The sequence below is a fragment of the Erythrolamprus reginae genome, chromosome 1, assembly GCF_031021105.1.
Source record: "Erythrolamprus reginae isolate rEryReg1 chromosome 1, rEryReg1.hap1, whole genome shotgun sequence".
Classification (NCBI taxonomy): Eukaryota; Metazoa; Chordata; class Lepidosauria; order Squamata; family Dipsadidae; genus Erythrolamprus; species Erythrolamprus reginae.
In genome coordinates, this window is record NC_091950.1 from 48,928,503 (window position 1) to 48,953,012 (window position 24,510).

Here is a 24,510-nt window from a genome sequence, read left to right on the forward strand (position 1 = left end):
GATTCGGGGCGGCTAACAGCAATAATAAAACAGCATACAATAGTAATCCAATACTAAAAACAATTAAAAACCCATTAATATAAAAACCAAACATACATACAGACATACCGTGCATAAAATTGTAAAGGCCTAGGGGGAAAGAGTATCTCAATTCCCCCATGCCTGGCGGCAGAGGTGGGTTTTAAGTAGCTTACGAAAGGCACGGAGGGTGGGGACAGTTCTAATCTCTGGGGGGAATTGGTTCCAGAGGGCCCGGGCAGCCACAGAGAAGGCTCTTTCCCTTGGTCCCGCCAAGCGACATTGTTTAGTTGACGGGACCTGGAGAAGACCCACTCTGTGGGACCTAACTGGTCGCTGGGATTCGTGCAGCAGAAGGCAGTCCCTGAGATAAACCTCCAGGTGGCCTCAACAACTCTCTAAAAGAATGCAAATGACCAGCTGTCTGCAAGGAGTATAAATCCTTCCATTCCCCACCATTCAGTCAGAGCTAAAGAAGCTTCTTGGATGAGAAGCAAAATATTTTCAAAATAAAAACGGAAAGTCCAGTTGCCTCTTGGGGGAGGGGGGAGCACCTTTGGGACGTCCTTTCACAATGATTTGTCCAAAATCTCTTCTACTAATTGACATCTTTTCCAACATCCTATGGTCACAGGCAAGACACTAATCAGAAAAATGCAAAGGATCCCTTTAGCTAATAGATCTGACTGAAGGCAGAGGGAAAGGGAAGGGAGAATTCAAACCCAACCCTTGGCCTTCATTGTGGGGTGGGCATATGGAAATGATGTCTTAATAACCCCTGTGACTCTGTTTTGAGAGTTACAGGGGCTCACAAGGATGTGCAAAATGAAGTAAATTGCCAGGCGTATGATAGTGTTTCTGAATAACTCTTCTTTCCTCCTTCCTTTTCTTTTGTCTAAAATAATAGAACGAATTTCCTTCCCCCTCATCCTCCCGACACTCTGCTCCGATATCATCTCCAACAGGCTTTGAGCACGTCTATCACATGAGCCCTAGCTCTGCTGATCTCTTTCTCCAGAGTGACCATTCCTCCTCAATGCTTTCTTCCTCTTCCTGCCCCTCCTCTGCTTCTGTAGCAAGGGTAGGAGCAGCTCTTTAGGAACTGGAGTGGATGACAGTGTGCATTAGACCTCTCAGCTGGCTAACCTCTGTGTGAATAAGCTTGTGCTTTCCTGCCCTGAGTTCCGCAGTTAAAACAGCAGGCTGTCAGTGCAAAATCTAAATCCCGTCTTCTCTAATAGGCTAATAATCCAGGATAAGAGAGTAACCCATCCTTCCAGTGGCAGGAGGCAAAGAGAAAGCTTATTGGATAATACTCAATATTTGTTTCATTGCAACCAAACTGCCAGCATTTACTATCATAGCTGCCAGATGCAGCAAAAGTAAAAGGCAAATCATGTTCCCATTTTATAATTTGGAAAGCCTAGAGGGATAATTTGCAATCAAATTCTGTTCCTTATGCTGTATAATAATATCAGACTGTAATAGCACTCTGGCAAAATCAACAAGATCACACAATTAATAGAATGTCACCAAATCCAAAATAAGGTATTAACTTATAACTTTAGCTATGCATTAGCCTTCAAGGGGGGGAATAGAGCTGTAAAGCAAAAGATAATTTGATGTGGCTCATTCAGACAGACTTATTTTTCTAATAACTTTTGTAAAATGTCTCCAGCTACTGGAAAGAACTGAGATTGAAATACTGACTTTTTTACTTGCTTTTTGGGGTGGAATGTCTATATTATCCCCTTGCTGATTCTTTAAGCAACATGCTTTGCTTTGTATGATTCTCAGTAGTCAAGATGAAACAAATTTGTAAAAATAAAAAAGAGCTTAATTTGAGGTTTTAAATATTTTAAAGGGCTCTGTATTTAAAAAAGAAACTTAAGTTGAAATTATCCATCTAATTGAGTTTGGTTACATTTCTGCTACAGACTGGTTTACCTTCTTCACAAGATGAGAAGGTTTGTCCTCCAACAAGCAACATTTCACGCCAAGCACCTCACAGAAATAAAAGCTACATTTCATGGCCATCTTCAAGTAAGAGTCGAAGTAGATCTCTTTCAAAGCTATAAGCTTCATAAGCTTCTCCTAGGCGAGATTCTCAAACACCTTTGCTTTGCAGGTGGCAGTGATCAGGGAGCAGCCATGCCCTTGCGAAGTATGTCTGATCCAGATCAGGAGTTTGACAAAGAGGTGAGATGAATCTCTATAACCTCACAGGTTTTCAAATAAGTGGGTTTAGAAAAATAGTTGATATACTAGACTAGAGGATACCGACTTCTAATATTTTTAAAAGTATGTTTTTATATCTGAATATATGTGTATATAATATCAACCTATTATGATATTATATAAAAAGATGCTGCAATAAATGAAGGTGAATATATGTGTCCTAGGATAATGTTATAGGATCCAATCTGGATCGGTCACCAGGAGCAGAGGTTTAGTCTTCCAAGCTTTTGGATTCATGCTGGAGCCCTTCCTCAAGGAATGAGCCGAGGTGGCATAGTGGGTAGAATGTACTAAACTGACTGCTAGATCTGCAGATCAGCTGTTCAAATCTCATCACCGGCTCAGGGTTGATTCAGCCTTCCATCCTTCCAAGGTGGGTAAAATGAGGACCCAGATTGTGGGGGCAATATGCTAGCTCTGTTAAAAAGTGCTATTGCTATCATGTTGTAAGCCACCCTGAGTCTAAGGAGAAGGGCGGCATTAAAAAAATCAAATAAATAAATAATAGACTTCTCTCTAGCAGAGTATGTGTCCTGGTGACCGACTCATGATGGATCCTGTATCATGCAGCAGTGCTGCTTGTCTGTCTGAAGAGTTTGAGAATCCAATAATGATATACAGTGATACTTCGTCTTACGAACCCCTCGTCATATGAACTTTTTGAGATACGAACCTGGGGCTTAAGATTTTTTTGCCTCTTCTTCCGAAGTATTTTCACCTTACAAACCCGCCGCCACCGCTGGAATGCCCCGCCTCCGGACTTCCGTTGCCAGGCGAAGGCTCCCCTCGTTGGGTAACCCCACCTCCGGACCTTCCGTTGCCAGCGAAGCGACTGTTTTTGCAATGCTGGGATTCCCCTGCTGGGATTCCCCTGTAGCATCGCAAAAACGCGGAAGTACGGAGGTGGGGTTTCCCATGGAGGAGATCCTCAGGGGAATCCCAGCAGTGCAAAAACGGGCGCTTCGGCTGGCAAAAGAGGTACATTTTGGGTTTGCACACATTAATTGCTTCTCCATTGATTCCTATGGGAAACATTGTTTTGTCTTGCGAACTTTTCACCTTACGAACCTCGTTCTAGAATTAAGTTCATAAGACAAGGTATCACTGTATTTCTCAGTAAACAAGCCTTTTAGTGGAGCCCAGATCTTAATGACTTCATGGACACGTTCATGGGGTTTTTTTGGCATCAGTATAAGTGGCTTCCATTGCCTTTGAGAATACCCACCTACTCCCATTAAGTACTCACTCAGCACAATCTTGCTTAGCTTCCAAATTCAGTCAAGAGTTACCAGGTGCTGTCAACTGCTAGGTATATACAAAACATTTTATTGTTCAAACCAATGTCTGCATAACCAACCTGCCAAATTGCAGAATTTAGTGCTGTCCAGAAATCTTAACTTAGAATTCACTGTTCCCACCGTATTTTCAAACAAGCCAATTGAAAGCCTAAATTCTTTGCAAATACGTATTTGAACCACTTTTTGAAATTAACATTTTTTTCTTAGGGAAAATCAGAAATGATTCATAAGTTTTTAAAGGACAATGATGGGTTTTTTTCTTAATCTTAGACCCATCCTAGTTAATGGTTTAATATTGCATTATCATTAATGACTTCACTGGATATTGGAGAAATTTTCAGTTACAACCAGCTGTAGTTTTGAGTTTTGATGAATTTAATCATTAGAAAACCATTATGCAGAACAAACCACATGCTGCAGAACAAAAATACTGCAATCCTTCCACATGTTAGAAGCATAAACTACATTTTTAATCTAATGACAACTGGGGACATTAGAAAAACAGATTGAAATCAAAAGGACTTTTCCCCTCTCTTTTTTTCCTGCTCTTTCCTCATTGAAAGTTGAATCAGCTTTTACTGTGCATATTGTTTTCTGTAATAGAGAACAGTTGCTTTCCCCCTACCTAGAGAATGTTCAGACAAATACTTTTAATAACGTGGTATATAGCTTCCTCTCTCTATATATATTTTGATGTCCTTTTGGATGTTATTCCTCATTCCTCAAAGCCTATTAAGAACCAGACATTCTTAATAGGCTTTGTTTTACTAATTAATGTATTTTGCTACATATGGATCCAAGTGAATGACTAGAAGGATTCCAATCTGATTTTCTCATTTTATTCCCTACACCAGTGATGGCGAACCTATGGCACAAGTGCCACAGGTGGCACATGGAGCGATATTTGTGGCATGCAAGCTGTTGCCCTAGCTCAGCTCCAAAATACATGTGTGTGCTGGCCAGCTGATTTTTGGCTCACGAAGAGGGTCTGGGAGGATGGAAGAGGGCATTTTTACCCTCCCCCGGCTCCAGGGAAGCCTTTGTATCCTGGGGAGGGCGAAACATGAGCCTACTGGGCCAACCAGAAGTTGGAAAATAGACCATTTCCAGCCTCCAGAGGGTATCCCAGGGTTGCGGGATGCTGTTTTAGCCCCTCCTCATGCATTGAATTATGTGGGCATTAACACATGCATGATAGTACATGCACATGATCTTTCAGCACCCGAGGAAAGAAATGTTTGCCATCACTGCCCTACACTATTAGGCAGCATTTAAAAAAAATCTAGCTATCTGTTGCTTAAATTAAAAAGGCATCTCTAGATGACTTACACATTCGGATTAAAGAGCACAAATAATACCCAGTGATACATCAGGGGAAAAACGAAGTGAGTTCATATGCGATTTTGTATGTGGGTCAATGCAGGGGCTTGTCTATATGCTTACATAGAAAGAGCAGTATAAATTTCTGGATAGATAAAACTCTATGGATTGTTGTCTTATCACAGCATTTGTCTGAACCACTGCATTAGACACGATGTTTACAACCACAGCACAATCTTGACAAGTATATCTTCGAGCAATGCAGCCATTTAATCTGTTGTCTAAATAAATTCTTCTTTTCCCAATTAAACTGACTGACACTATAATGCATCTGCTGTGAAGCTAAAACATTATAAATAATTAACTGCATTCCAAAATATCAGAAAATTGTCCGAGGAAGGACAGTGCTTTTGAATGCCTGCTATCAGGATATCTCACAAAAGAGCTATGGATGCAAAGGCAGAGCAGTGGATTTATTTAACTCCTTTATAAATATATCAATCTTTTCTGTACCACTTGATAATAAAAAAGATCATCAGTCAATTTTACCTTTACAGTCTGTTCTTCAAACTATGTTTGGTGGAATTCTGCCCTGAGGAAATTGTACAATATTTGGCATAGTTTGGCCATACATTTCCTTGTTCAGCTATAGGTCAAACCAAATTCAGTATATAATTCCTACAGAATCTTTCTTTGCCTATTGCAAAAGAACATTAGAAAAGGAATGGATGGAAGGGAAATGAGACAAAACATTTGGATCCATAGTTATGTGCAAAAACTGCATTTTGCTAAACAAAATTAAAATTCCATGTGATTAGAAAATTTATCCCAATGGAGATAAGTTTGTGGTTGTTATCCCATGAAATATTGTGAGCATGTGCAACAAACAAATTTGTGTTAGTATAGTATAGATGCTACTTATCAGTATAAAGAATGTCCACAGTTTCTTTTTGCATTTTAGTAGGCTATTTTTATGATTATACATCTTTTGCCCTGGAAATGCTCACTGTATATTGACATAAGTTGCAGCTAACTACTCTCTGTCATTGAAAGAATGTTAGCAAAGAAGGGTGGATGTCTGCTCATGACTTTAATATATTTAGGATTTTGTGGTTCAGTAGTTTTAGTAAAACTGCTACTAAAATACGTTAATATTGATGTTACCTTATTTGGTAAATGAAACTTCAGCAAAAAAAAAGAACCCTACCAAGCTCAAAAAAGCAGCAAGGGCTCCACAGTTCAAACCTTGAGCTAAAATATTCTTGTTTATTGGTACTAAAATATCTAAAGTTGTCTGATAAGACAAGAATTTTGTATTTTTGAAGGCCAAAATCTTCTACAACTTAAAGTTATTGGGAAATATTTTGTTACAGAGAAGGTTCTTTACAAAATAGATCTGCGAACAAATTCATGGATATCTATAAATGTAGATATCCATGAATTCTCCATAGATTCTCCTCTCAAATTTAATTTGTTTGATTTTGATATTTTTGCTTTTGTGAACTGAAAGTTTCTTTTTAGAACATTTGATTGCTCCTACTGGCTTCTGAGGCCTTCTGGACTCGATTCTTCTGATTAGTGGTGATTTAAACAGAGCTGTTAATCAGTGTAGTCAATGACAGAATATCATTTATTTAAACAAAAAAAAGCAAAAAGAAACATGAGAAGAAAGAGACAGAGGAATATAGATGAGGGCTTAAGTTAAAGACTTAGGAGAAAACATGATTTTGAAGAGCAAATCAGAGGAAGAATAAATCCACACTGTTTTTACACTTTTGAGGATACATAATAAGGTGGGAGATGTTAGATGAGGAGGAGGGGGGCAGTTACCTCTCCTGTTGTTAGATTCATCTTTGCAGTTCTTGGTCTAGAAATAGAATGTGATTGGAATACATTGTTTTTCTGTTTCTTCTTAACAGCCGGATTCGGATTCTACCAAACACTCAACTCCTTCCAACAGCTCTAACCCTAGCAGCCCCCCAAGTCCCAACTCACCCCATAGGAATCAGCTGACACTAGATGGATTAGACCAATCAACCTGTGATGCATAACGCTGCAGCTCTCTCTACTGTTTCTCCCATTTGGGATTGTCTGCTTCATCATGGAACATCGAAAGCAGGACATCTGTCTCCAACACCAGTGCCAAGACTGATGCTTAATTTTTAGCATTGCACAAAAGTAAATTCCTGTATCTAGATTGTAGATTTGAGGGCATAAAAAGGAGGCAAGAGATCTTTATTGCTATAGTAACTAATTTTTTTTAAAATGTAAACTGTTCACTCTTACACTCAAGGTGAATCCATTTCTGCACAGATGTGATACTCTCATGACATACAGTAAAGGCTACTGATAAAATCTTCATACTTAAGCTGAAAAAAAGAGAGATGCTGATAGTTTTTACTACTATACAGTACCAGGAATATTATTTTTCTATAGGATAATGTAATATCTTATTATCAGCAAATTCTTTTTAGAAAAAAAATCAGACCTTTGGTATGAAGTAAAAGCCGCCTAGTTACATCCTTGGCTAAATATATTGTCTCTTTGTTTTCCAAAATTTAGAAGGATGATAGGAAGTTGTAGGGCCATTTCCAGCTTCAGTAGAATAAATCAGAAAAGTGAAAACAGAAGTTCTAGATTGTGGCCTTTTAACTTACTTAACCATTACTATACGTTCTCCGCTGTATAAATGTCTTTCTACTGAAATTTTAGTCATGTACATAAAGGACTTATCAGAAATGTTTTATCCTTACCCTACTTTTTAAATCTGATTAGCTGGAACAAGGCTTTTTTTTTAATTCTTTGGAGAAACAGATTTTAATGTTTTTATTGCAAAAACAAACCTTTTTGTAATTTCTCTTTTGGATTTTTTTTTCAGAGTAAAAGATAACACTACATTTTAAAATGTTTTACTAGGCCAGCATTCTCTTGAGATTGCTCCCTGATGGCTGCTTGTATTGAAGGGGTTGTGTCGTAATAAATCGCTTCTGATTTTTCTGGTAACCAAAGTGGAAGCATAGAAGGGTGTGTATATGAGGGTACCTCGTTGTTTTTTTTCTCCCACTTCCCTTAATTCATTATATCCTCACCTGCATGATGATCCCAACCCCATGATTGCTCATTAAAAGTACTGAATGTGTAGGGGAGGAAATGCACAGCACATTCCTGTATATTTTGCAGCAGTGACATATTACATGTATATTTAATCTCATGCTTCCATGTATTATACCTTTAGTAACACTACCTACCCATCCATCATAGTGATCATGTTTCATTTAAAAGCGTGTAATTAATTCTATGGTTGGCATATTCAGTTTGTCATTGTCACACTAGTGTGCCTTCTGTGCCAATTTGATGACAGTTGGATGTCAATTGTTTTAAAATCTGGTTTCTATGGGCTAATATTATACCAATGGCTAACACTCTTTCCTGAGACACTGTATAGGACATGCACTTATCCCTAGTTTAAACCAAGTGGTTCTAGTCAACATTTAATTCTGTTTCATTAAGTGTTTGACAATATTTGCTCTTTCTCAGATTCTTGATTAATAAAGCTCAATTTGAGCTGGACACTACTGCTTTGGGTTTTTTTCTGGTTTTTACTCTTTTTTTAAATGTATGTCTCAAGTCTTTGTAATTATTGAATTGTGAGAACATTTTTGAACAATCTACTTGTCAATAAAGCAGAAGAGGGATGTTTTAAAAAGTTTCTGGTTGTCCTGTCATTAATTAGATAAATGCACCTAGTTCTTTGGAAAGCACTATGGCATGATTCTAGTTGCTACAGAAATATGGAAAAGAAATACCCTGCAACACTCTCAGTTTGAGAGAGAGAAAAACTCCTACATTATCCGATTTGTTGGTGCAAGAGCTTTTATCAACTTTTTCCCTTTACAGTTTGTCACAAAGGCAAACTTTGTTAATCTTTTCTTTCTTCTTCTGACATCTGTTCTAGTCTATGCTGAAATACCAACTTCATAAAATAGGAATAACAGATGTTGGATGGGTTTATGTAACTGGCCAATTTAAAGATTGCCTGCTTTGAAACTTTTTGCTTTGTTTTTCTCAGGGCAGATGGAAAATTGTTTACTCATTTGAGAAAATTACAAGTCATTATAATATTGACATAGCATATTTTTCGGAGTATAAGACGCATCGGAATTTAAGACACACCTTAGTTTTTGGGGAGGAAAATGGGGAAAAGAATCTGCTTACCGGGTATTCACCTGGCCAGCATCCTTAGTCTGGTCAGCTTCAGCACATTATTTGATCCCCTGGTTAAGGGCTTAAAAAAACCTTTATTCTGAGAGAGTAACAATGAATGAGCTTGCAAGCCATTAAGAGCTGGGAACATCATTAGCACCTGGAAAGAAACAGTCTGAGCAAGTAGAGTAATGGAAAAAACCCTGCAAAGACTTAGGGCTTGGAAAACATTATTTGCAGAGAGAAACAATGAAAGAGCCTGTAAGGTAAGAGCTGGGAAGATTGTTAGGAGAAAGTTAGGACTTGGGAGGGGGAAGCTACATTCAGGGTATAAGACACACCCTAATTATCAGCCTCTTTTAGGGAGGAAAAGGTGCATCTTATACACTGAAAAATGCGGTAAGTTATTTGCTTTACAAAAAATATATTTGTGCAGTACTGGATTTGTTATCTATTTTAATGGACTGCTTACTGTTTTTTTTCCCCTGATTTAATAGACTATATGTTAACTGTATATTTTGAAAATGTACTAGGAGTAGAAGAAGAATTACTTGTAAAGTAGTATTAAATTCAGATGTTAATTATTTTGCATCTTGTGAAGAGGATTTCAGTCCAGTCTAGTCCAGCTTATTTAATAATAAATCCATTTGCTTTAGAGTGTTACAAGGTAGTTTGTTAAATTTGTTATAAACATTCTAATGGCTTTTCTGGATTTTTGACAGTATGAACCACAGAATTTAATTACACATAACTTGTTTCAGTAAAACTGAAGTCATAGAAGATTCCGCATAATTGAATACTTAGAATGAAACTGGGATAAAAGTGAGAATATGTGAAATGGCAGAGCACTTCAATTAGCCAGTCTTGTTTTATCTGAGGACAATGCTTATCAGAGAACTGCCAACTTTCTGTACCATTTGGGAACCTCCAGAATAGCTGGAGGATGGATTGGAGCCAATAGTTGGTAATGTTTTCTCTTAAAAACTATTATTATTATTATGTCAATACAACACAGCAAACGAGAACCCTATGCTGGATTTCGTATTTCATCACCAGTTGGGCGCTTCCCAAGCACCTAGGACTGCATGATGTAGCGGCGAATTATGTTTGCCGATCCCAGTAAAGCGGCCTTTTGCAATTGACAGATGGAGATTTTGTCAATTCCGATGGTTTTCAAATGTCCACTGAGATCCTTTGGTACTGCGCCCAGCGTGCCAAGTACCACTAGGACCATTTTCACTGGCTTATGCCAGAGTCGTTGCTTATCTGCTAATAATAATAATAATAATAATAATAATAATAATTATTATTATTATTATTATTATTATTATTATTATTATCACTACTACTACTACTACTGAGCTGGGGTGCCGCAGTGGTTAGTGCAGCACTGCAGGCTACTTCAGCTAACTGCTATCTATAGTTCAGCAGTTCAACTCTCACCACCGGCTCAAAGTTGACTCAGTCTTCCATCCTTCCGAGGTGGGTAAAATGAGGACTCAGATTGTTGGGGACAATATGTTGATTCTGTAAACCGTTTGGAGAGGGCTGTGAATGCACTATGAAGCAGTATATAAGACTAAATTCTATAATTATTACTGAAATGGGATATTCCAGTGATTTGATAGTATATTTTTATCCCAAAACAACCAAATCAAGACATTTTAAAAAACCAAAGACATTATTTTTTAGCTCTAATACAGAAATGTAACTCAAATATGTTCCCACAATATATTTGAGTTGAATTTATCAATGTTTTTAATTAAAAATCCTGAGTAGCAATGAGAAGGAAGGGTATCCAGCCAGTATACCCTCAGCTCCATTCAGTGACCATGACACCACCCTGAAGCAAGGGATTTATAGGGTCATAAAAAGGGGGGGACTTATACGTGGAGATGTGTGAATGCAGTCAATAACTTCAAATATAATGTAGTACACATATACCATAGTACTTATCTATTAACTTTAGCACATGGGTTGCAAAGACCCCAGTATTCCAATTCTACATAAAATGCCAAGGAGATAGAAACTGAAAAAAACAACAACCCCTGAATGTCCCAAAGATGGTTTTCAAAAAGCAACTGACTTTTTTGATATATTCCTTGAAAACCTTTTGTTTCTCAACCAAGAAGCTTCTTCACTTGAAGAACTGAATATTTCAATACCTAAGGGGCTGCCACAAAGAAAAAGAGGCAAATCTATTTTCCAAAGCACCTGAAGGCTGGACAAGAAGCAATGGATGGAAACTAATCAAGGAGAGAAGCACCCAAGAACTAAGGAGAAATTTCCTGCCAGTGGGAACAATAAAACAATAAAGCTTACCTTCAGAAGTTGTGGGCGCTCCATCACAGATGGCTTCTAAAAAGTAAAAAGGGGCAGTCATTTGTTTAAAATGGTATAGTCCAGTGATGGCGAACCTTTTTATCCTCGGGTGCTGAAAGAGCGTGCACGTATGCTATTGCGCATGTGCAAGTGCCCACACCCATAATTCAATGCCTGGGGAGGGCAAAAACAGCTTCCCAGGCCCCCCAAAGGCCCTCTGGAGACTGGAAACGGCCTGTTTCCCAACTTCTGGTGGGCCCAGTAGGCTCGTGTTTCACCCTCCCCAGGCTCCAAAGGTTTCCCTGGAGCTGAAGGAGGGTAAAAACGTCCTCCACCCCTCTGGAGGCTCTCCAGAAGCCAAAAACGCCCTCCCAGAGCCTCAGTGTGAGCCAAAAATGAGCTGTCTGGCACAAACATGCATGTTGCAGCTGAGCTAGGGCAATGGCTCGTGTGCCAGCAGATATGGCTCTGCATGCCACCTGTGGCACCCGTGCCATAGGTTCACCATTACTGATATAGGGCCTCCTGCTGGAGCAGTGGGTTGGATTACAAGACCTCCAAGGTCCCTTCCAACTGTTCTTCTGTTACCTAGAAACATATAAGACTGACGGCAGAAAAAGACCTCATGATCCATCTAGTCTGCCCTTATACTATTTCCTGTATTTTTATCTTAGGATGGATGCTAATTTTACCTGCTAATTTCTATGTGATATATCCTAGGGCCAATATAAATATTGTTTACTGCATGTCCAAATGAGACCCCATGATATTTTGAGTGAAACCATTGTTCCCAAGAGCTGACAATATCCTTGAAATCATGCCCCCTTCTTGCACAATTTTCAGAGGCTGTAGAAGCTGGTCTCAACCTCCAGACCCTCTGAAAATGAGCTCTTTGCTTGCATTTTATTTTTGTAATTATTTTCACATAACACATAGCGCTAGATATAATGGAACTGTATTTTTAAATAAATGAATACATAAATAATTGTTTCTCTTTTGTTTGGAGTGGGATGGTGACATGCCGACAGAGTCAAGTTAGGCATTTTCCAAATTTGTAACATGCTGAATCCAAAAGATTTGTTCTCACTGTTCTAGAAACTAACCTAAGAAAGAAAGTTCATAAAGGGAGCCGACTTTTAAAAAGCAAGCATGGTGGTGAGAAAATCGAAATAGTGAAAGATTTGAAACCTGAAAAATGCCCCGTATGATAAATCACCTGTTTACTGCATATATAAATGTGAATAGTACTAAATTGCCCAGTTCTTATTAAATGTGATTGATTACCTGTAGTTCACAGATTCAACCAGTAGAGGGACTATTGACTACAGTAAATGAAATTGCTCAGGACACCAACCATTTTGTGTTATCTACCGGTTGCCAGGATACTAATTCTAAATCCCCTGATGCAAAACCATTACCAAATCAATTTTTTTTCCTCTTGTCAGCACGCTCAGGACAATGATAGTGCTGTAGGTTTGTTTCCTGTTTGCTGCATTCTTCAGAGTGCTGCTGTGCAAACAACAGGGTTCGTTTTTCTTTGGGGGCCTTATGCTCTATTCACCCAGGTACTTTTCCTATTTAATAGCAATAGCATTCAGATTTATATACCGCTGCACAGTGCTTTACAGCCCCCTCTAAGCAGTTTATTAAACCAAATTAACAGAGAAAGACGTGGCAAACAGTAGTCAAGAGTAGTAAATCTGAGCAAGAGTTCTACCAATCCTAGTTGCAACTATCTTGGATGTGATCAGTCTCAGGAAAAAACCCAGCCAACTGGTAGATTTTCCATTCCTTTGCATTGTGTGGCTGAACTGAAGGGGATGGGTGTCAACAGACTCAAACTCAACCCTGATAAGACGGAATGGCTGTGGGTTTTGCCTCCCAGGGACAATTCCATCTGTCCATCCATCACCCTGGGGGGGATCATTGACCCCCTCAGAGAGGGTCCCCAACTTGGGCGTATTCCTCGATCCATAGCTCACATTAGAGAAACACCTTTCAGCTGTGGCGAGGGGGGCGTTTGCCCAGGTTCGCCTGGTGCACCAGTTGCGGCCCTATTTAGACCGGGAGTCACTGCTCACAGTCACTCATGCCCTCATCACCTCGAGGCTCAACTACTGTAGTGCTCTCTACATGGGGCTACCTTTGAAAAGTGTTCGGAAACTTCAGATCGTGCAGAATGTAGCTGTGAGAGAAATCATGGGCTTCCCTAAATATGCCCATGTTACACCAACACTCCACAGTCTGCATTGGTTGCCGATCAGTTTCCGGTCACAATTCAAAGTGTTGGTTATGACCTATAAAGCCCTTCATGGCATTGGACCAGAATATCTCCGGGACCACCTTCTGCCGCACGAATCCCAGTGACCGGTTAGGTCCCACAGAGTTGGCCTTCTCCGGGTCCCGTCGACTAAACAATGCCATTTGGCGCGACCCAGGGGAAGAGCCTTCTCTGTGGTGGCCCCGGCCCTCTGGAACCAGCTCCCCCCAGAGATCAGAATTGCCCCCACCCTCCTCACCTTTCATAAGCTCCTTAAAACCCACCTCTGTCGTTAGGTATGGGGGAATTGAGATATTCCTTCCCCCTAGGCCTATACAATTTATGCATGGTACGTTTGTGTGCATGTTCGGTTTTTGATAAGGGTCTTTTAATTATTTTAAATATTAGATTTGTTATATGTTGTTTCATTATTGTTGTTAGCCGCCCCGAGTCTACGGAGAGGGGCGGCATACAAATCATCACCTTGAGGCTCAACTACTGTAATGCTCTCTACATGGGGCTACCTTTGAAAAGTGTTCGGAAACTTCAGATCGTGCAGAATGCAGCTGCAAGAGCAATCATGGGCTTTCCCAAAAATGCCCATGTAACACCAACACTCCGCAGTCTGCAATGGTTGCCGAACAGTTTCTGGTCACAATTCAAAGTGTTGGTCATTACCTATAAAGCCCTTCATGGCACCAGACCAGGGTATCTATGAGACCGCCTTCTGCCGCATGAATCCCAGCAACCGGTTAGGTCCCACAGAGTGGGCCTTCTCCGGGTCCCGTCAACAAAACAATGTTGTTTGGCGGGGCCCAGGGGAAAAGCCTTCTCTGTGGTGGCTCCGGCCCTCTGGAACCAACTCCCCCCGGAGATTAGAATTGCCCCCACCCTCCTCGCCTTTTGTAAGCTCATTAAAACCCACCTCTGCCATCAGGCATGGGGGAACTGAGATATTCTTTCCCCCCGGGCATTTACAATTCATGCATGGTATGTTTGTATGGATGCTTGGTTTTACAATAAGAGTTTTTTAATTGTTTTAGTATTGGATTTACATGTTTTTTATTATTGTTGTTAGCCGCCCCAAGTCTACGGAGAGGGGCGGCATACAAATCCAATAAATAAATAAAATAAAATAAATCTAATAAATAAATAAAAGAAGAAGGCCTCTGTTCCATTTTTACAATATTGTCAACTGATGAAAGCTCAACAGAGGACCATTCCCATGCACTGGAATTGCTTTCCAAGGAGAGCCAGTCTTCCCACCACCCTAGAGTAATCTGGAACAAGACCTGGCTCTGTCTAATGCAGGAGGAGAGCATGTTATCAGTGAATAGCAATAGCATTTAGGCTTATATACTGCTTAACAATGTTTTACAGCCCTCTCTAAGCGGTTGACAGAGAGTCAGCATATTGCCCCCAACAATCTGGGTCCTCATTTTACCAACCTTGGAAGGATGGAAGGATGAGTCAACTTTGAGCCTACTGAGATTCAACTTGTCAAACTTCTGGCAGCTGGTGATCAGCAGAAGTAGCTTGCAGTACTGCACTCTAACCACTGGGTGAAGATGAAGGTTGGAATCTGGCAGATGTATGACTTTCTATATTTTTGTGTATTACTTTACATAATTATTATTATTTTTGAGAGGGTTGAGTCCCAAGGAATTGGGCGGCATATAAGTAAATTAAATTAAATTTTATGTTAACAATAATTAGCTACCCAGTGTTCTGCCTAAGCTAGAAGCTCACCAAGAATTGGCTTCACACACAAACAGATTATCAAATTTTTCAGCATATATTTTTAAAAACAAATCGTAGCAGAAATAGTTAACTGTAGCAAGAGATAAAAGAGAACATTGGGCATCATTCCATGACCAATTAGCGGCTACTATCACAGTCTCAGGCCAGAAGCCAAAAAAATCATTAAACTGTTGTCTTTAGATGCAGTCTTTAATCACCACAATCACAGTACTTTGTCAGGAATTGCGGAAAGGCAAATTGTAGTTTTCACATGCTTTATTTTAGTATAAAGAGTTCTCAATCACCATGTTCAAGCCATCTTTGGTCGAACATTGACGTTCACAAAGAGCTCATTACGAGACTTCCTCTTATATAACCACAAGGCATGGCCAAGTATTCTATAGAGCTATTCACACACAGATCTCTTCCTCCTCAAATATTCCTGTCTGCTAATACTCTGCACCCTTGCCTCTAGAAGAGGCTCTTGGTCATCTCCTGAGTCACTCAAGAGCACCTCTGGAGGTGCAACACTCCCTGGTTGGCTTTCAGCCTCTGACTCCATATCCTCTCTGACCTCTTCACTCTCAGACTTGGGTGCCAAGTACACAGGCCTAGGATAATGTGTGGTAGACAAAATAAACAACCAACATCTACCTACCATCAGTGGCTATTCTACCTTCTAGATGATGTTTGGAGAGGTGTGTGTCTTGTAACTTACTATTTCATTGAGTTTGGTTATTTTCATGCAGATATTTCATTACCAAATAGGTAACATCACCAGTGCACTGATGTCGGTGAAGATGTCACCTAATTTGGTAATGAAACTTCTGCAACCTCCTTCCCCCAAAAACCCAATCAAGCTTTTATTTCTTTCCTAATGGGTTTGCACACATTATTTGCTTTTACATTGATTCTTGTGGGAAAAATTGCTTCTATTTAAGAATGCTTCTGTTATGCTGGGCTTCACCTTACGAGCCCCAATTAAGTCAGAAATGTAAATTCAAACACACATGCCGTTATAAAGTAAACAGAAATGCAGTTTATCCAAAATAAAGCTGTGCACACACACTTTAAATTAAGCAAATTGGCTCACACAGAGATAACAGTCCTTGAAAGCTGTGTGAGACAAAAACAAACAGAACAGATAAGAGCAGCTGTGAGAGTGTCACAGCCAAACCTCTTCGAGTGAGTCCACAAGATTTACTTAGCTGTGAAATCCCAAAAAGTCTGTGAAAGTCCAGGAACAAAGCAAACACGAGGTATCCTTCTCCAAACAGATAAACTCCCACATGCGCTCTCTGTAACACTGGTAATTTATCAGCAACCCCATTAGCCTAATTGCCTCAGCCACAGGTGTTCTCCCTTATCTCCAATGATACCTGCGCAGTTGGTCCCTTCTAGCTATGACCCTGCGCATTCTGGCATCTATCCACCGATCCTCCTCCTCCGAGTCCAATCACCCACTAATGGGGTCATTAATTAATTGGCTGGCTGCATCCATCTCTCTATCTGATTCTTCTTCCCCAGCATCTGCCCTTGGCAAGGAATCCTCACTGTCAGAAGCTGATGGCAGTAAGACAAGTCTCTGGGAATCTGAGGACTCTCCTAAGCCAACATCCAAATTCCCCATTGCAGGAGCTGACCCAGAGCCAACCACAACAGTTTCTACTTAAGAACCTGGTCACGGAACAAATTAATTTCTTAAGTAGAGGTACCACTGTACTGCCAAAAGATCAAGAAGAGCCTGTGTGGGTGCACCATTCCCAATCACATCACACATTGATAAATAAGTGTAAACCCAAATCAAAGTCATCTCAATACTATAACCTAGTCTGAATCCAACTAAAAGGGGAAGGTTGGAGACTGAACAAATATTGACCAGATTTGGTTAAAACCAATTATGGCCTTTTGAAGAAGGAATGCACCACTGCCTTGTGCAGAGCCACCAGAACCACATCCTCCCTCAAAGATCCATTTGTCGATGCATGAATTAAATGCCTTAAACAACCAGGAGGAGCATGAATCTCGAACACATATCGCTGTCCACTTCCTCAATATTAACAGTCTTGATCTCATCCCAGATAGCATGACAAGACTGCCTCTAGTCTTGTCTGCTCTCAGTTTTCCACCAGCAGTACTCAAGAGGTCTCTTCTATTACTTCACCCTTCAAAGATCTGCTAAAAAGCAGAAGGTAAACTGCCTCATTCCTATTCAAAGTTGTGGGTACTGATCAGGAGTATGAATGGACTACTACAGTTTTAAAAAGCAATGTCTCCTTTCAGGCAATGACTCTTTTGACTCCTGGTAAGCTCTCCAGAAGATAGATAGATAGATAGATTATTTTATTTTATTTTTATTTTATTATTTTATTATTTTATTATTTTATTATTTTATTATTTTATTATTTTATTATTTTATTATTTTATTATTTTATTATTTTATTATTTTATTATTTTATTATTTTATTATTTTATTATTTTATTATTTTATTATTTTATTATTTTATTATTTTATTATTTTATTATTTTATTATTTTATTATTTTATTATTTTATTATTTTATTATTTTATTATTTTATTATTTTATTATTTTATTATTTTATTATTTTATTATTTTATTATTTTATTATTTTATTATTTTATTATTTTATTATTTTATTATTTTATTATTTTATTATTTTATTATTTTATTATTTTATTATTTTATTATTTTATTATTTTATTATTTTATTATTTTATTATTTTATTATTTTATTATTTTATTATTTTATTATTTTATTATTTTATTATTTTATTATTTTATTATTTTATTATTTTATTATTTTATTATTTTATTATTTTATTATTTTATTATTTTATTATTTTATTATTTTATTATTTTATTATTTTATTATTTTATTATTATTTTATTTTATTATTATTTTATTTTATTATTATTTTATTTTATTCTATTTTTTTATGCCGCCCTTCTCCTTAGACTCAAAGCAGCTTACAACATATTAGCAATAGCACTTTTTAACAGAGCCAGCATATTGCCCCCACAATCCGGGTCCTCATTTTACCCTCCTCAGAAGGATGGAAGGCTGAGTCAACCTTGAGCTGGTGATGAGATTTGAGCCGCTTACCTGCAGGTCTAGCAGTCAGCTTGGCCTGCAGTACTGCACTCTACCCACTGAGCCACATATCCAACCAGTTTCTTGACAACCGTTCAAAAGTGGCTTGCCGATGACTTCCTTTGGAATATCCAGCCTAGTCAATCAAGACTTTTTGAAGGAGCTTAATCTTTAGAAAAGAGTGCATTTCCTAGAGGCCATCTGTTACAAAGTACCCCCAAAATTTTTATCATACTGCCACAACAAGTTTTTCCTCTCCTTTCTTATTTCTAAGACAAGTGAAGCTGAGGCCATTTTGCATTTCTCTCTGTGCTACACTGCCTGCCTTGCCTCAGTGTCTCCCAGTCTCATTCTCCCAGTCTAGCTGAAGGAAAGAATTTGAGCATTTTGGTTAAAAGGGACAAAACCCCCACCTTAATTGACAGGCTCTGCTGAGCTCAAATAATGACCAAATCTTTTAGCTGTGATGAAACAGTCTTTTCTTCTGGAGCTATTTACTGATCCATGGAGAACTACAAGTTCTTGTGGTAGATAAATAGCATCTGGCAACCTGACTGGGTGAGAAAATGTTGCAGTGAGGCTGCTTTCAGGATTCTGTTAGATGGCCTTGTATAACTGAAATAACCCAGAGTATGCCAACATTTTTGCATCAGATTAGCCAGACAAGTACAGTGGTACCTCTACTTATGAACTTAATTCGTTCTGTGACCAGGTTCTTAAATAGAAAAGTTTGTAAGATGAAGCAATTTTCCCCGTAGGAATCAAAGTAAAAGCAAATAATGTGTGCGATTGGGGAAACCACAGGGAGGGTGGAGCCCCTTTTCCTCCCAGGAGATTCCTAGAGAGGCCCCATGGAGGCTTCTCCCCGCCTCTTCTGTCCCTGTTTCCTCCAAGGAGATTCCTAGAGAGGCCCCATAGAAGCTTCTCCCTGCCTTTTCTGTCCCTGTTTCCTCCAAGGAGATTCCTAGAGAGGCCCCATGGAGGCTTCTCCCCGCCTTTTCTGTCCCTGTTTCCTCCAAGGAGATTCCTAGAGAGGCCCCATGGAGGCTTCTCCCCGCCTTTTCTGTCCCTGTTTCCTCCAAGGAGATTCCTAGAGAGGCCCCATGGAGGCTTCTCCCCGCCTTTTCTGTTCCTGTTTCCTCCCAGGAGATTCCTAGAGAGGCCCCATAGAAGCTTCTCCCTGCCTTTTCCGGTTACAGTTCCGGAGGCTCGGGTTTGTAAGTAAAAAATGGTTCTTTTGAGAAGAGGCAAAAAAATCTTGAACACCCGGTTCTTATCTAGAAAAGTTCGTAAGTAGAGGCATTTGTAGGTAGAGGTACCAGTGTACTATGGAAGATAGAGAGTCTCTCAAGAAACTAGGTCCCATGCTATGTAGATAATAACCATCCGCTTGAATCGCACCAGAAACAAAGTGTAGTTCATGAAGCATTTACATGGGCATATCAAGGCCACTGCCTTCTGGATCTGCTGAAGTTTCTGGGAGGGTTTTCAAGGGCAGATGCATGAACAGCACATTGCATTAATCAAGCTGCAAAGTGACTAGAGAGCATGAGGAATATCCCAAAGCCCTCACAACTAAGAAAAGGATGCAATAGGGTACAAAGATCCTACGGTTTCATTAAGCAGAAATTGTGAGGCCTGGATTATCTACAGATCTAGGTGGCCTTAACTTGCATAGCCATTTATTTAATCTTAGTAGAATTAAGTTAGATATCATTCTTCTTCCTCCGAATCCACACAGCTTCCAGGCACTGGGAGAGAATTTTGAAAAGGAAGGCTGAAAATGGGACAATAGTCCTCAAGGACTGTTGGGTCCAAGGACAACCTCTTGAAGGGGGTGCACCTCTTCTATTTTCACTTTTAAACTTGCTAGATTGTCGTCAGTCTTATCACGTTGACCAGACAGGAAATGCAGACAGAGAAACTAATTCTACTTTATTTTAAAACCACATTCATAGAATCTTTCAAATCAGAAAGTATCATTCTCCATGGTAGGAGGAGTCCAGATTGGCTATCCGATAGCCAATCAGGACTGAGTCTTAGAAAAGTTTAAATAGCGTCCCCCATCTTATATTCCCCCTCTTTGATGAAGGACGAAAGAACAGACTCTGCATGCAGCTTCCAATTCAGTCAGAACAAATCTTACGTAACAATTAAAACTATACATTCTACGTAATAAGCAGAACCAATACTCACAATAAGAAATGAATGATAACATACACAAACTCACAGCCAGCCCAAGCCCATGCAAAGGCGGGTCTTGGAGGCTAGCCAGTAGCCTAGGGGAACTGAGATAACTTCCCCAGGCCTATATTGTTTATGTATGGTATGTTGTGTGCATGTTTTTTAAATTATGGGTTTTTCGTTTTAATTATTAGATTTGTATTGTATATTGTTTTTCTATTACTGCTGTGAGACGCTCCGAGTCTACGGAGAGGGGCGGCATACAAATTTAAGAAATTAAATAAATAAATAAATAAATAAATAAATAAATAAATAAATAAATAAATAAATAAATAAATGGCAACCAAAATTTTTACTACCACAAGGTGGACGTGGCTTATGTAGGATTCCTTGCATTTTCTTTCAACATCTTTCAGTGCAAATTGAGTGCTCTGGGCTTCATTTTTGCTACCCACTGCATTCCCCCCCCCCCCGGTCCAGGTATCAGCCCACCCCTGAGGCTAACTCTCCTACATGAGAATGGGCATTCAGGTAAGTATAACAACTCCCATTCTCTAGCCATCATTTTTGCTGTCTGACAACTTAGGGACGTTTCTCCTGAGCCTCTCGCTTTACCTACTGCCAGAAGTTCCACCTGGTTCATACGGGTTCTATAGAACCGGTGGTAAAAATAGGGATTGGTCCTCTGAACCAGCAGCAACAGCAGCCTAGCCATGCCCCCAAGCTGGTTCCGCTTGCTCAGATGCTCACCCTGCTTCATTTTCATCATATGCATCCACTGCCTCCTCCTGCGGGGGATGTGTTCGCGGGGGATGTGTTCCAAGACCACCCGCGAAAGTCAAATTTCCGTGAAGTAGAGACGCTCCCTCCCTTCCTTCCTTCCTCCCCCTCCCTCCTCCATTCCTGGTTTTACTTACAGGTAAGCATTGCTTACACAGGTTTGCATTGCAGCAGGGAGGTGGGCAGGGCAGCAGTGGAAGAAGAGGGTGGTGGCAGGAGAGGGCAGTGGTGGTGATGGGAGCAGCAGTAGGCAGTGGCCCCATTCCAGCTGTGATGACAGCAGTGGTGGTGGAGTGTCCTGGAACTCCTGTGGAGTTTTCCCATGTGGCTTTGGTCATGGCACCGAACCAGATTATCTCATGGACCGCCTTCTGCTGCACGAATCCCAGCGACCAGTTAAGTCTCATAGAGTGGGTCTTCTCCGGGTCCCATCAATCAAACAATGTCACTTGGTGGGGCCCAGGGGAAGAGCATTCTCTGTGGCGGCCCCGGCTCCCTGGAACCAACTCCCCCCAGAGATTAGAATTGCCCCCACCCTCCTTGCCTTTCGTAAGCTTCTTAAAACCCACCTCTGCCACCAGGCACGGGGAAACTGAGATACTCTTTCCCCCTAGGCCTTTACAATTTTATGCATGGTATGTCTGTATGTATGTTTGGTTTTATAATAAGGGTTTTTAACTGTTTTAATATTGGATTGTTATGTGCTGTTTTTATTACTGTTGTTAGCAGCCCCGAGTCTACGGAGAGGGGCGACATACAAATCCAATAAATGAATGAATGAATGAATGAATGAATGAATGAATGAATGAATAAATAAATAAATAAATAAATAAATAAATAAATACAGCAAGCACCAGCCCCAAAAAGCCATGGCTCCACCAACCTGCATTGCTTATGAATAGAGATTTTGCAGTATCTTTCCCCTGCCTTGCCCACCAAGACATGCCCACCAAGCCACGGCATGCCCACTAAGCCACACCCACAGAACTGGTAGTAAAAAAAAATGGATTTCACCACTGACCCAAATGTATCTTTGGAAAACAATGGTCCCTTGACTTTCGCGGGGGATGTGTTCCAAGACCACCCGCGAAAGTCAAATTTCCGCGAAGTAGAGACGCTCCCTCCCTTCCTTCCTTCCTCCCCCTCCCTCCTCCATTCCTGGTTTTACTTACCCCCAGAACCTGCAGGGGAAACGGGGTGGTAAGCTGGGGGCTTGGCTGCATGGTGGCGGGCAGCAGTAAGGCTCGGCTTCAAGTGGAGCATACCAATGCTCCGAGAATTAAAGGGGAGGGATCGGGAAGCTGGGGTGGAAGTGAAGCTTTTATTTAAAGAAGCAGGACGGCTGGGGGGGGGGAGGAGGAGAGTTAAAACGCACAGTATTGTACATCGGTCGGCTGCGGGAAAACGTTCAAATGTTTTTTTAAAAGCGGCTTATTTTTTTATTGATATTTTTTAAAAACCCGTAGCTTTCCGCGACAGTCGGACCCACAAAAGTCAAGGCACCACTGGATATGCTAGAAGCTGGTCATTTTCTTTGAATCATAGATGAGAATGAGGATGATTTAAATTCAGTTGGGTGGAGCTTGGTATTATATAACCCACTTTTAAGTTTCTTCTCCCCTCCCCAAGGTCAGAGATGAGTTCCTACTGGTGTGCCCCAGTGTGGTAGTCCGAGAGTGACCCGCTGATTGCACAACTTGCACGCAACAGCTACGGTGCTGTCTTTGCCAGTCCGTGTGTGGTGCCATTCCTTCCCCCCAATTTTTAATGGTCTTTTTGCTTCTGTGCATGCATGGAAGCAAAATACCAAAAGGGGACGGTCGCCGGCGTGTGCTTTTCAGCAATTTTTTGCTTCCGTGCATGCACGGAAACAAAATTGTGTGCATGAAATATTGCAATGCATGCGCAGCACACTGGTATGAAGATAAGAGGAGCCTGCTGCTGCCCAAGGAACATTCAAGAGCTGTGGTCATTGTCATCCCATCATTGCCACAAGAGCAATGAAGCAGAAAACCAACTGCATACAGTCGCCACTTACACAGTGCAAAAATATCAATTAGCATTTTCTTAGAACCTAAGAACATAAGAAAAGCCATGCTGAATCAGGCCAAAGCCCATCGAGTCCAGCATTCTGTGTCACACAGTGGCCCAGCAATTGTACATGGGATTTTGAGCAGAAAGAGAAGGCAAAACCCTCCCTTTCCCTTGACCCCCAACAAATGGTACTCAAGGGAATCCTGCCTGCCTCAACCAACACAGAGGCGGCACATGGACATCTGTTTCAATAACCACTGATACACTTGGCATTCATGAATCTGTCTAATCCTGCCTTGAAGCCATCAAGGCTGACAGCTGTCATGGCCTCCTCTGGAAGTGAATTCCATAAACCAATGATTCTCTGGGTGAATAAATATTTCCCTTTGTTTTTCCTCACTTTCTTACCTATGAGCTTTAGGGAGTGCCCCCTTGTCCTAGTATTGTGCGATAGAGAAAAGAATTTTTCTCCATCCACCTTTTCTATCCCATGCATGATTTTATACACTTAGATCAAGTCACCCCTTAAACGCCGTCTTTCAAGGCTGAAGGGACCAAGGCGTTGCAACCTGGTTTCATAAGGGAGGTGCTCCATTTCCTTGATCATACTTGTTGCCCGTTTTTGCACCTTTTCCAGTTCCATTATATCCTTCTTGAGGTGCGGTGACCAGAACTGTACACAGTACTCCAAGTGTGGTCTCACCATCGATTTGTACAGAGGCAATTTCTTCCTGGTGTGTGTGTGTGTATGTGTATGTGTATGTGAAAAGAGACTAAGAGGATCAAAACTTACCATGATACCCAAGCATCCCTATTGAATCTACTCAGTCCAGATGCCTCCCCCATCCCCATCCTAGTTATTTCTTTTGAAAAGTTTGGAGTCTCTGCAGAGTTTTCTTTCTTCCACGGTGATGGAACGTGGCTTCCACAGTAAAAGAACATAATGTGCTTTGTTAGCAGGCTGACAGAATTGATCACCACTTTAATTAAAATCTTTTCA

At 40.3% G+C, this 24,510-nt stretch overlaps 1 protein-coding gene across 5 annotated transcripts in view; it reads left to right on the forward strand.

Moving 5' to 3' along the window:
• CDC42BPB (CDC42 binding protein kinase beta) overlaps window positions 1-8,583 on the forward strand; it is a 115,336-nt gene extending 106,753 nt beyond the window's left edge. For 4 of the 5 annotated variants that reach the window (XM_070751767.1, XM_070751774.1, XM_070751780.1 and 1 more), the window contains 3 exons: window positions 1,956-2,061; window positions 2,147-2,217; window positions 6,794-8,583. In XM_070751767.1, the coding sequence (XP_070607868.1) occupies window positions 1,956-2,061; window positions 2,147-2,217; window positions 6,794-6,925 (309 nt within the window). In that variant the 3' untranslated portion in view covers window positions 6,926-8,583. Of the gene's footprint in view, window positions 1-925; window positions 1,100-1,955; window positions 2,062-2,146; window positions 2,218-6,793 lie in introns of all 5 variants that reach the window. The other variant, XM_070751794.1, reaches the window with a different exon arrangement.
• The last annotated feature ends 15,927 nt before the right edge of the window (window positions 8,584-24,510 follow it).